Genomic DNA, 12,629 nt, shown 5'->3' with positions numbered 1-12,629 from the left:
GAGTCTGAAAATAGTGCAGTGAATGTTTAACATGCGGATCAAAGCAAACAGATGTAAGGGGTCTTTTGATTGGCTAACACTCAAGGGTCGGTAAAAATTGTACGTCGAAGTACAATTTTATACGTCGAAGTACAAAATAATGTACGTCGACGTACATATTGTACGTCGACGTACATTTCTCTTTTTACCTAGTAGGTTTTGTTGGCTTTTGACCCAAATGGTGCTTCATACACATCAACAAGTATGCATGTTTACGTTCGTACCTTTAGCGAGCCTCTGTGTGAAGTCAGGCGCAAAACAACTCGTATGCATGTTACACTCTTACCTTTAGCGTGTCTGTGTGTGAGGCCATGCGCACAACAACTCGTATGCACATTTACACTCTTACCTTTAGCTTGCCTTTGTGTGAAGCCAGGCGCACATCAACTCGTATGGACGTTTACACTCTTACCTTTAGAGCGCCTCTGTGTGAAGCCATGCGCATAAACAACTCGTATATATGTTTACAATCTTACCTTTAGCGTGCCTCTGTGTGAAGCCATGCGCACAACAACTCGTATGCATGTTTACACTCTTACCTTCAGCGTGCCTCTGTATGAAGCCAGGCGCACAACAACTTGTATGCACGTTTACACTCTTACCTTTAGCGTGCCTCTGTATGAAGCCAGATGCACAACAACTCGTATGCGTGTCTACACTCTTACCTTGAGCGTGCCTCTGTGTAAAGCCAGACGCACATCAACTCGTATGCATGTTTACACTTTTACCTTTAGCGTGCCTCTGTGTAGGCCAGGCGCACATCAACTCGTATGCATGTTTACACTCGTACCTTTAGCGTGCCTCTGTGTGAAGCCAGGCGCACAACAACTCGTATGCATGTTTACACTCTAACCTTGAGCGTGCCTCTGTGTGAAGCCAGGCACACAACAGCTCGTATTCATGTTTACCCTCTTACCTTAAGCGTGCCTCTGTATGAAGCCAGGCGCACAACAACTTGTATGCACGTGTACACTCTGACCTTAAGCGTGCCTCTGTATGAAGCCAGGCGCACATCAACTCGTATGCATGTTAACACTCGTACCTTTAGCGTGCCTCTTTGTGAAGCTAGGCGCACAACAACGCGTATGCACGTTTACACTCTTACCTTTAGCGTGCCTCTGTATGAAGCCAGGCGCACAACAACTCGTATGCATGTCTACACTCTTACCTTGAGCGTGCCTTTGTGTGAAGCCAGGCGCACAACGACTCGTATGCATGTTAACACTCTTACCTTTAGCGTGCCTCTGTGTGAAGCCAGACGCACATCAACTCGTATGCATGTCTACACTCTTACCTTTAGCGTGCCTCTGTGTGAAGTCAGGCGCACAACAACTCGTATGCATGTCTTCTTTCTTACCTTTAGCGTGCCTCTGTATGAAGCCAGGCGCGCAACAACTCGTATGCATGTTTACACTCTTACCTTGAGCGTGCCTCTGTGTGAAGCCAGGCGCACATTAACTAGTATGCATGTTTACAGTCTTACCTTTAGCGTGCCTCTGTGTGCAGCCAGGCGCACAACAACTCGTATGCATGTCTACACTCTTTAAATGAACCTCTTGACTACACTCTATTTCACCGTCAAATGTTATGGAAAATGTCTACCACCCAGCGTGACCCGCGTAAATTGATTAATTGAGTCATGTGATATGAACCGTCCAATAGAATGGTGAGATTTGTAGAAGATGTTAGAATGTACAGGACGTGTTTGGTTCACCTATTGTCTTGCTCTACTTGAGGTCTGTATTTATGTGTAACCTTCATTTATAGTATTGAGGTTATATATTGAAGTTTTACATCGAATCCATAAGCGGACTATAGTGAGAAACTTTACATCGAGAACAAAACGACAGGTACGTATTTTCTTTTTGCTCATTATATTTAACTCAAAAGCACCGGTATGTACGGGAATATTCAAAGATAGGAGTTTAAGCTTTTAAGGGTTATGCTCGCTTTTTTTCAAAGGGACCTTTTCACGTTTTGGTCAATTGACAAAAACATAATTCAGATTCGCAAATTTCGTTGTAGTTATGATATTTGTGAGGAAACAGTTATACTGAACATTTACCATCTAAAATGTCATATGCATTTTTTGACTAATTAAAAACCTGAAAATTATAAAGTATTTTAAAACCTCATTACATGAAAACAGTGTAAGAAGCAGTACATTGGACAAACCATGGAACCGGTGTCAAAGAGAATGAACAGTGATAAGTGCATATTTTATTATTTAATAAAGTATACCTTTGGTGATGTTTATCTGGATGATATTTGTTTATCTTGAATAGGGTATTATTTGTTAAATTACAGTAATATTATGTCCCTCTAGAACTTCATTTCATCATTTTGGTTTGTATTGTTCGTTAAAAAAACTTACAGTATTAATATTAATTCATACAATTTTCATACAATTTGATTTAAATCGTTCTTTATTCTTAATCTGGGAAGTATAAACGCGTGTTCGAAATTAAAGGTCAAGCAATACGCCAATACATTGTTGTGAGCCATGTAGAGCGGCCAAAAAACACGTCGCCGCGAATACATTTATATCCTTCTTAGGGCATTATGGGTATAACATTGTTTCCTGCTGAAATACTTTCATGGCCATGGCAGAGTGGGATCTGCTGGTAAATCGCATAGATTGTTTTTCGACATAGCTGTTTAACCAAGCTGTTCACCTTAAATGAGCTTTACACATCGACAGCAGGCCCGAATGAATACGTTCGAATATTTCATTAGCTGATTCGAGAGAAATCCCCCCAGAATTAGGCCACATCACTGCGTCGGTGTACAGCGTAAAGGATGTAAAACGGTTCAGCGAAAGGAATTTTGGACTGCTCTCTGCATATCATTCGACACAATGAGACACATTTTTGCCAAGTTTCAATAACGCGTTAAATTTCATCTCGCAGAATGTCGGGGTCAGTACTCGGTCACGTAATCGTCATGGAAAGACCTAGTAAACTATCGATAAACGTCGATTACACAGTTTTGTTTTCACGATGAGAGAAATCAAAGCGCTGAAGGCACTGAAGATGTTCACTATTGCATAATTTAACACGCAATTCATTTTTGAAAATCAATCGCAAGTTTGAAATGAACACACGCCATTCAACTTTATAAAGTGTGTGTCATAGCGCACGGGTCGAGTTTTGTGTGCACTTTTTATCATCCTTATTATTTCATAGAAATAACTAAGACAAAATAAAAACAACGTGCTTTTTGGAAGTTCTGAAAGCATAGAAAGTATGATGAAAATGGTAATGATAACTTAATATAAAGAAAATTTGCAGTCACCATATTAAAGGAATATTTTTTTCTTATATCAAATGACTATCTCACCAAGAATATAAATTCATAATGAAAGTTCCGTGTACAAAACTTTTGATTTTTGACACCATATACAAATTCAAAATATACAACAATCTTCGTATCTTGTATATGGAGGAATAAAAGTATATAAACATTGCTGTTTATGCTTTACTTATTATCCGAGCAGTTCACACGGTGTCAACAACGCTAACATAAACATAGGTATAGAGCACTCATGCGCTTTTAGGCGTAGCTGTTTCAGTTTTCATCTTAGTGACTTTTACATAACGCCAACAGACACGCATAAATATTTTCGAATATTTAATAAGCTGATTCGAGTTACAACCTCTGAATTTTTGCTACATCACTGCGTATGTGCTCAATTCAAAGGATGTAGCACTGTTCAGTGTAAGGAATTCCGGACTACTCTCTGTATGCTCAAACGACACAAATTGTGGCCCTGTTACAATTACGCGTTACAATCCATCTCGCAGAATTTCACTTTCGACTCTAAGATGAGAAAACAATCATTAGCGAAATAGTATAGTGTCACGATAAGAGAAAATCGTTTAATTATCATACCACAATGTTTGCCGTACTTGGTCAGCACGTCTGGAAATCATTCCTTAATGTGTGGATAGGCTGCCATTATTAACAAGTTTGCTATTTTCAATTCAATTTTGTATCAAAAAGCATTGTTCTTAAATGTGGCATTTTCAATTCGCAATGAGATTTGTAATGACCCTCGTCATGTGAAAATGGGTCTTATTCCATATGCGCCCATCATATAAATAGCCCACTCAGCTATCACTCCTTCTGGTAAGGAGAAACATAACATATTGAGTGATTTTAAAGCGAACAGCATCGCCTATGGCCTGACTGCGCAAAAGCACATGTTGGGTTTAACAAACGCTTGCCGAAACGCATAAGACCCATTTTCGCATGACGGCGCTATTGACGTGTGATTTAAATGTGTCGAAAGAAAACTGCGTTTAAATCAAATATAAACATACGATATATTTCGATAGTGAAGAAAGATACTCATAACAAGGCATATGAGGACACATATGAAGTGCTCTCCCGTAGTATATTTTTTATTTTACTCACACTAATGTGTGGTTTGACAATGCTAACACACATTTCATGCGGTGAATATGCAGCTTACAAGTGAAAAACACAACACAATAGTTAAACTTTTGTTTAATTGTATTTAATTATTTAGAAAAGTAAATTGCTAACTTTATTTCAAAGTCAGCGTATACGCCGACTACATTTTTAAAAGACATTTATTGTTATAAATATATTTAATATAATATATAAGGTTGTTTTCGGTTTTAGCGATTAAAAAGCATTTTCGAGGTTGCCTATAGTATGCCTGTAGTAATTCATGAACTCATATCCAACTGTCTATGTATTGAGAACTGTGAATATAAACAAGCTTAACCTTCTACTAACCTTCTGCTATTGCATTCGTATTATTATTATAAATTGTTTGTTATATTCGGGTTTAGCAATTATGAAACTTTTTTTTGTCTATCGTATCGCTGAAGTTATTGTTGACCTATAGATAATATGGGTCTTTGATATAAATAAGCGTCAACTTTTTCCCGAATCTCTCATTTTACGACCTGTACTACGTCATTGAGTTGTATGCGAGAGCGTAACCTATTGCGTTGTTATAACCCGTAAACTTTCCTTTGTTTATCGACAGACGCATCTATTAATAGCCTCATATATCATGAATACCAAAACAACCGTGAAAAAGAACCACGTGACCAAATAGGACGCAAAACGCAAATACCATGCGACTACAACTTTTATTATGTAAGAAAGCTCCGCAATTCCTTTGAAGTCGGAGCCTTGTGATTGCTATTACTTAAATAATTGACCTCTAACTGAAGTAAGCAAAGGAAACGCAGCACCTAATTGACCCAATCCTTCTATGTGCGAAGGCAGATTGAATTTTACTAATGTATGGTTTGCCTATTATAACACACATTATAATGCGGTAAATATGCGACTAACAAGTAAAAAACACTATAATTAAACTTTTGTTTTGAATTAAGTTATTTAGAAAACAAAATTCCAAACCTTATTTCAAAACAGCAAGACTACATTTTTTAGAGAATATTATTGTTATATTTAAATGTTTTTTTTAACAGTTTCAGCGATAATGAAACATTTTTTTATGTTGTCTATCGTATCCCTGTAATAATTATTGAACTCGTGGTCAACGTATTATTAATTGAGACCTGTGAATATAAACAAGCGTAACCTTATACTACTGCGTTATTCTCACACGGACTCCCATTTGTTTATCGCCAGCCTCAGATTTATGAATGAGCTGAGCGAAAATACTACGTCACGCACACGCAGCAGAAAGTGGACTATTTTAATCATTCATAAACAATCTCCTCCGCGACACGTACAATACGATCATTGTTTATTGATTCTTTTCTATAAAACACCGTTCGAAAATATTGAATGTAACACGATATTAATATAATGTTGCCATTTGTGAATTCACATAATTGGAGAACTCAAACCTCTTGCATAAATTATACAACTCTTTCTTGCGCGGATACGCAACCGGGTATTGGGTTAATCATACCTAGTCGTATCGACCTGAATTTCACACTAAGCACTTTAGACGGGCGCTAAAGCGCCCATCTAAAAACGCTACCGAAGTAGTATAGTGTCATGATAACATGGAAATCCTTTATTTATATTACCACAAATGGTTGCCGCACTCGGTCAGCCCGTCTTAATATCGTCCCTGAAAGCCTTAACAGGCTGCAGAAATTTTCCAGTTAGCTATGAATAACACAGTTTGACTTCAATTTTCCATCGAAAAGTACTGTGCTTAGATGTTTTATTAATTTTATAAGACGCTATATGAAGTTTCAAGACCCGCGTCGTGCGAAAATAGACCATATGCAACGTATCTATAGCCCAGCCTGTACATCTCGCAGTCTGGTTAGGAGATACCTAAAGAGACCATTAAGGCTTTTTTTATTGTATAAAGTAAAGCGTAGCTCCTCACCAGACTGCACACTTGCGCAGGCTGGACTTAAGCTACGAAGATCATAATGCCCTAAGACCCAATTTCGCACGACGCGGCTTTAAATGTGCGATAATCAAATATTTACATACCACGTATTTCGATAGTGAAGAAATAAAATCATAATAAGCATCGTCAGCACACATATGATGTGATCTCCCGTAGTATAATTTTTACTGGCGAACATTATTGTGTGGTTTGAATATACCTGCATTTCCTAACACACATTCCATGCGGTGGATATGCGACTAACAAGTGAAAACAACAACAACAACATTTAAACCTTTGATTTCAATTTAATTGTTTAGAAACGTAGATTTTTTAACTTAATTTCAAAGTAAGGAGTAAGGATATACGCCGAATATCTGTTTATATATTTCTTATTTGTCTATCATACCGAAATTGGAATTTCAGATAAGAGTTTACTTCACATCAGAACTCGAAAGGATAGATAACAACATAGATATGACAAAATCGGATTTTTATGCATAATCAGGCAGCGAGAGCTATGCAAGAAAAACTTGGTACCGTAATCTATTAGTGTATCGTTCGTCGGTCTTTCTCGAATGTCGTTTGGATTGTAACTTCACCATGAGTTTAAAGATTTCGAAATAACTTGGCACAATTGTAAACCGGCATGAGACAGCATGTCGCACCCAAATACGTAATGGCTACCATAAGGTCAAGGCAATGCTTTGAAGTCAAATGTCAAAGGTGCAAGAACCACATAACTATTGTCAAGGTCGATATCAAACTCCAATATGCAAGTCTTGTATATAACACGTTTAATATTTTTGTTTGTTTACTTCAGCCTTGCATCTTAATTCAGGAGTTCACATTCATGCCCGTTCTGTCTCTCTCGGTAAACAGACGGCGGCGATAACGCAGTCGCTCTTAATTTAAAGCATATCATTTGTTGATCGCGTTTCTTTTTGCTGACAAAAGGCAACTGTAGCGACAATTCCACTGAGTGTGCATATTTAATGATATGCATCATTAGCTGGTGTATACGTGTAACAATATTTTTTCACGCGTCATTTTTATACAGTTTTTAACTTTTTTTTCGAAGACATAAGGATCCGCTCGAGAAGGAGAACCTTAAAAATATAAAGAATATTAGAAGAAGACTTTCCAAAGATTGCGAGTAAATATAATTTTTATTTGAATTTGAATAATTCTGAACGGTCGCAAGTGGTTTATTGAACATCACGAAATCGTCCCGAGTCAAATTGTAATAAGACACTGAATGTTTCAAACGTTTGCTTAAGCTTTGCGATCGGACACGCAATCGACATAATCGTCGTTTAGACCAGGAAGCATCGGGACATTATCGCCGTTTCGAGGTTTACTGAGTCTTTAAAGCGAAGATTTCTATACTAAGGCTATTTTTCTTTTCTTTATCATTGTGAATGTGTAGATACTACACACTCCATCAATTGTCGTTGCTTTTAATAGTTCTCAAGATAACCCGTTAACAAACGACTCGTTGTTCCATGTGCAGTCTGTATAATGTGTGACGATTTTCTAGTGGGATTTCTACTTCTTATTAATCCATACGGTTCAAGTTCTGTCGAGTGGCTTTTATATGACAGATGCTTGATAAAGGAATGTTATTCTAGTCGATCTTAAAAACACTTACTACAAGTTTAATATTGTTTAGTTGTATAAATAGTGTGTCATTTAACTAGAAGTTGGTAAGTAACGATCTAGAGCTAGAGGTGCTGTACCAAAGGTTATTGCATCATGGTAATATATCCTACAAACAATATACCATAACTAGGGAAAGGTATGACACAAAGCTTTTGAAGGAAATGGCAGTGAGTCCAAACAATGACTCGCAAATTGAAAAAAAGCGATATTTTTTCAAACTTTATTAAGTTCAAAGCGTAAAAGTTGCAATTATTAATTAATTAACTAATTAATAAATTTTTAATCAATTATTATGATTATCATATTATAGAGACAAACAATGGGAGCTGTGATTCTGAAAGTAACTGTCTAATGTATTCTGGTCGACGTGGCTTATTTGTTATGGTGTCCGCCTAGCGACCGGGGTTCGATCCCCACGGTTGGAGAATACTTAAGATATTCCCTCAGACACCAAGTACTTGTTCAACTTACAACGGATTCTGGATCTTTTCAATAAGACTAAGGCTTTCAATTCAAATGAGCTAAAATAAATAGGTTTTAGCTACTGTACTCTGTCTAACCCCAATTTTAAAATTGTCAAAACATTTCGATTGATTGCACACGCCAACTTCCGATTGCTTTCCGTGCGTGATATACGGTTTTCATATATTTCAGTTTATTCAGAATCATATATCATGATTTAATTAACTTTGTACATTTTTATCATTATTTTTCACAGTTAGAACAGTATCATGACGTTTAAATATACCCACGATTGCCGTCCAGGAAGTACTAATTCGAAACCATACTGGGAATTGTGTTTACAATGTGTTTTATTTATTCCAACTTGTAAAATGAGAAGGGGATCACACCTGTTTTTATGGCAATTTTGCACTACTGATCATCGAGCAATTATCAGTAATTTTATATCAGAAAAAAATGCAATATAAATGTATCTTTGACAAAATGCATACTTTATATCGAATAGCGATATAGCTACTGTATGTCTTTTCGAGTGTGCGTTTCATCCACTTATGTTGCGATAAATTGTATGTGAATTCGTAAAATATAAGCCTTTTTTTATCAAATTTTAAAAGATTGAACGCAATGTAAACGTACGGCTTATGTAAACGCAAAGAGAAAAGTTTTTACTCACATGCATTAAAAAGCTACAATATTCATCAATGAAAAATAAATATGTATTCTTAAATTTCACAAGAATGGATGGCCCCAAGCCCAAGCCTTTAGTGGTAGCACTACGCGCGCGAATGCTGCAATTGACGTCAATATGTTTGGTCAGTCGAGTGGTTTAGCAGATGTGACGTTGATTGTAGAAAACGTCCGCATCCCTGTCATCAAGGCCACTTTGATGGTGACATCACCTGTGTTTCGAGCTATGCTACAGGCTGATTGGAAGGAAAAGGATCAGAATGAAATCCAACTTCCAGGCAAACGCTTGGAAAGCTTCATTCCATTTCTTCGTTGTATTTACCCCGATCTTAAGGACCGAGTAACAGGTAAACTATAACTTGCCTATTTACCCGGTACACGTAGTGCATCTGCAGTGTGTCAGAATATATTTTAGTTTCACTCAACGCTTCGTTAGACTTTCTTTGTTTTCCAATACTTGTGGGATTAGACACAACTTTTGTATAATGTGCGTATATTTTTACTTAATCAATCATACCAAAAATGTAGTGAAGTGTTTGAATTTGATCTAATTGGATGTTTATTGTTTTAGCATCCAATGCCGCAATCATTCTCCCGTTGGCTTCGGAATATCAAGTCGTAAAGTTAATGGAGCAATGTGAAGATTGTCTGCTTTTCTTGATTGAACAAAAGGAAAATCTGTCTATGTCGTGCGAAAGTCTTTGCAAATATTTAAAGCTAGCTGAGATTTGCGACCGACAACGGCTAAGAGAAACGTGTGCCGTTTGGGTTTCTACATTTTCCCTATCTGACAGAAAGTGCTACATTGCACAATATAAGATATCAACACAAAGTGAGCTCCAGATCTCAAATTTGGCATGTACAAGACATGAACTTTTTGAAGCGGATGTAAGAACGATACTTAGTGAACTATCTGATGGACACACATTTTGGAATGAAAATCAATTTGATAGTTGCATGACTTCATTCAAAAGAAAACAATCCGTAAGCGAAGTATTTACGGGTTTACGAATAGCGTATTACATCTTTGGATGGCGCTCACCTAAGTATGGGCAACACCTCGAAAGCATGCGTAATGTGTGTGCAAAAAAACCTAATGATATTCCCGAGCACAGTGAATTTGAAACTCTCCCGAACGATTTGAAATTTGACCTCAAAGAAATAATCCCTGGTTTTCGAAAGATATGAAGCTCTTTTGGTCATACTGAAGTATGTGATGCGTATATAAGGGCGTTTCTTTTTGTAAAATATGCTATATATACAGAGCCTATAAGGTTGATTTGAGTACATTTAAAAGATACTGTATTATGCTTGGCGTAGATAATTAACTACTGGAAGCGAGCAGTATTATAGTGTCGATCATGATTAATATGACACTTTATTATAACATACTAAGAATTTATTACCCCCCCCCTCTTTCTTTTATATATTAGTAGTAATAGTATGTAAGGTTTATTTGCCATACGGCCACCGGCCCTTGCGTATACATAAACACATACAAAATGCATATAGATATAATATCAATGTGAACACATATATAATTCAACAGTGGTACAGCAAAACAAGTGTTTAAGTTAACAACATCATTTTACGTCTTTCGAAGGCATAGTAAATATACATGGCAATATTTCGTATAATGTTGTCATCACGCGTGGCCATAGCATTATTAAATTTGTTGATTGTTGGCTGATGGTAAAACCGGGAAGGAATATACGTTTCTCGGAGATCTTCATAGCAAGAACATACAAGTAAAAAATGATATTCGTCTTCGATAGAAGTCTTGCACAAGGGACATCATAAGTTGATGTGATGAAGTTCTGAAACGGACATATGCATTTCTAATTGTTTGAATTAAAAGAACGTTAAGGTACTTTTCCCATTCAAAATCTATTTTAAAACCGGTATAGCTTATCAATTTTGAAGTTTCATTGCAAGATTGTGACCATGACTGTTTAAATATATCTTTCAAGCGTTGAAAATAATAGAACAAAAATACGCTTTCATTTACAACACCTTGTTCATTCCAGACATACCCAAATCCTACAGAAAATAAATGTTCACGTAGTGACGAGACCCAATTTTTTCTAACCTAAACCATCATACACTTTTAACATTTCATAACATTTTTTTACATTTCTAGTATTTGGCATGTTTAACAAACGCAACCAGAATTTAATGACACGTTTACATGTCAAAATATATACAGGATATCTTCCACAATCGCCAAGTACAGCCATATTACATGTATGTAATGGTGCTGACATAAATCTCTTGCAAGCATATATATGGACACGTTCGACAACATCAAAGGATTTTAGTCCCCAAAGCTCTGAACCATATAATAAGATAGGCATAACCTTGGCATCAATTAGCTTGAAATAACAGTTATATTCCATTGGCATATATTCGTACAAAAAAGATATCAGCAAAACAATTACACGTTTTGCTTTAATAGCCATAATTTCTGACATTTTATACATGGACATAGTTGATGAAAAATATACGCTTACATAATTGAACCCGTTAACACATTCTAACTTTTCATCGGCATAATACCAATTTTCCCTTGAGGATAAGCTTCCCCCGTTTTTAAAAACTACTACTTTAGTTTTTTGAACATTAACTTCTAGTTTATATTCAATGCAAAATTCATGTAAATAATTTAATTCTTGTTGTAGTCCAGAAATAGTATCAGATGCTAACGCAACATCGTCAGCGAATAACAACATAAATATTTCGATATCATATGGTGTTAGTTGTATACCCCTTATGTGCTTGCTTTTAAGATATTCATATAAATCATTTATACATAGACAAAATAATGTCGGACTTAAATTACAACCTTGCCGTAGACCCATAGGACAGTAAATTATGTCACTTAAAGTATGATTAGACTTCACTTGAGTTTTCACTTCTGTATATAGACCCTTTATGGCGTTTAACAATTTTCCACTGATGTTATTTGTTAACAGCGTGTGATATAATTTCCCCCTGTCGACATTATCAAATGCCTTTTTAAAATCAACAAAAGCAACATATAAAGTTTTACCTTTTGTACACAAATATTTGTTGATTATTGAGTAAAGAACAAATGCGTTATCAATCGTTGAATACCCTTTTCTAAAGCCGGCTTGTGAATCTGTTATACGCCCATATGCTTCACAATAGAACGTTAATCTTTTGTTTAGTATATAAATATATATTTTACTGAAGATATCTATAAGGGTTATACCCCTGTAATTGTCAGGGTTATTTTTGGGTCCTTTTTTATGTAACGGTATCATTACAGAGCTCGCCCATTTTGGAGGGAAGTAGCCTGTACTAAAGATCTTATTCAAGTGAAAAGCTATATGCTTAACATGGCCATCATGAACATTCCCTTGAAATATATGGATATTCGTGGAATATGATGTTTAATTAA

General features: G+C 36.2%; 1 protein-coding gene across 2 annotated transcripts in view; it reads left to right on the top strand.

Moving 5' to 3' along the window:
* LOC127874675 (uncharacterized) overlaps positions 1–10,652 on the top strand; it is a 61,055-nt gene extending 50,403 nt beyond the window's left edge. The window contains exons 4-5 of one of the 2 annotated variants that reach the window (XM_052419167.1): positions 9,421–9,555; positions 9,780–10,652. In XM_052419167.1, the coding sequence (XP_052275127.1) occupies positions 9,421–9,555; positions 9,780–10,396 (752 nt within the window). In that variant the 3' untranslated portion in view covers positions 10,397–10,652. The remainder of the gene's footprint in view (positions 1–9,420; positions 9,556–9,779) is intronic. The other variant, XM_052419166.1, reaches the window with a different exon arrangement.
* The last annotated feature ends 1,977 nt before the right edge of the window (positions 10,653–12,629 follow it).

The sequence above is a fragment of the Dreissena polymorpha genome, chromosome 3, assembly GCF_020536995.1.
Source record: "Dreissena polymorpha isolate Duluth1 chromosome 3, UMN_Dpol_1.0, whole genome shotgun sequence".
Lineage (NCBI taxonomy): Eukaryota > Metazoa > Mollusca > Bivalvia > Myida > Dreissenidae > Dreissena > Dreissena polymorpha.
Note: the sequence above shows the minus strand (reverse complement) of the source record. Positions and strands in the feature narration are given on the sequence as shown.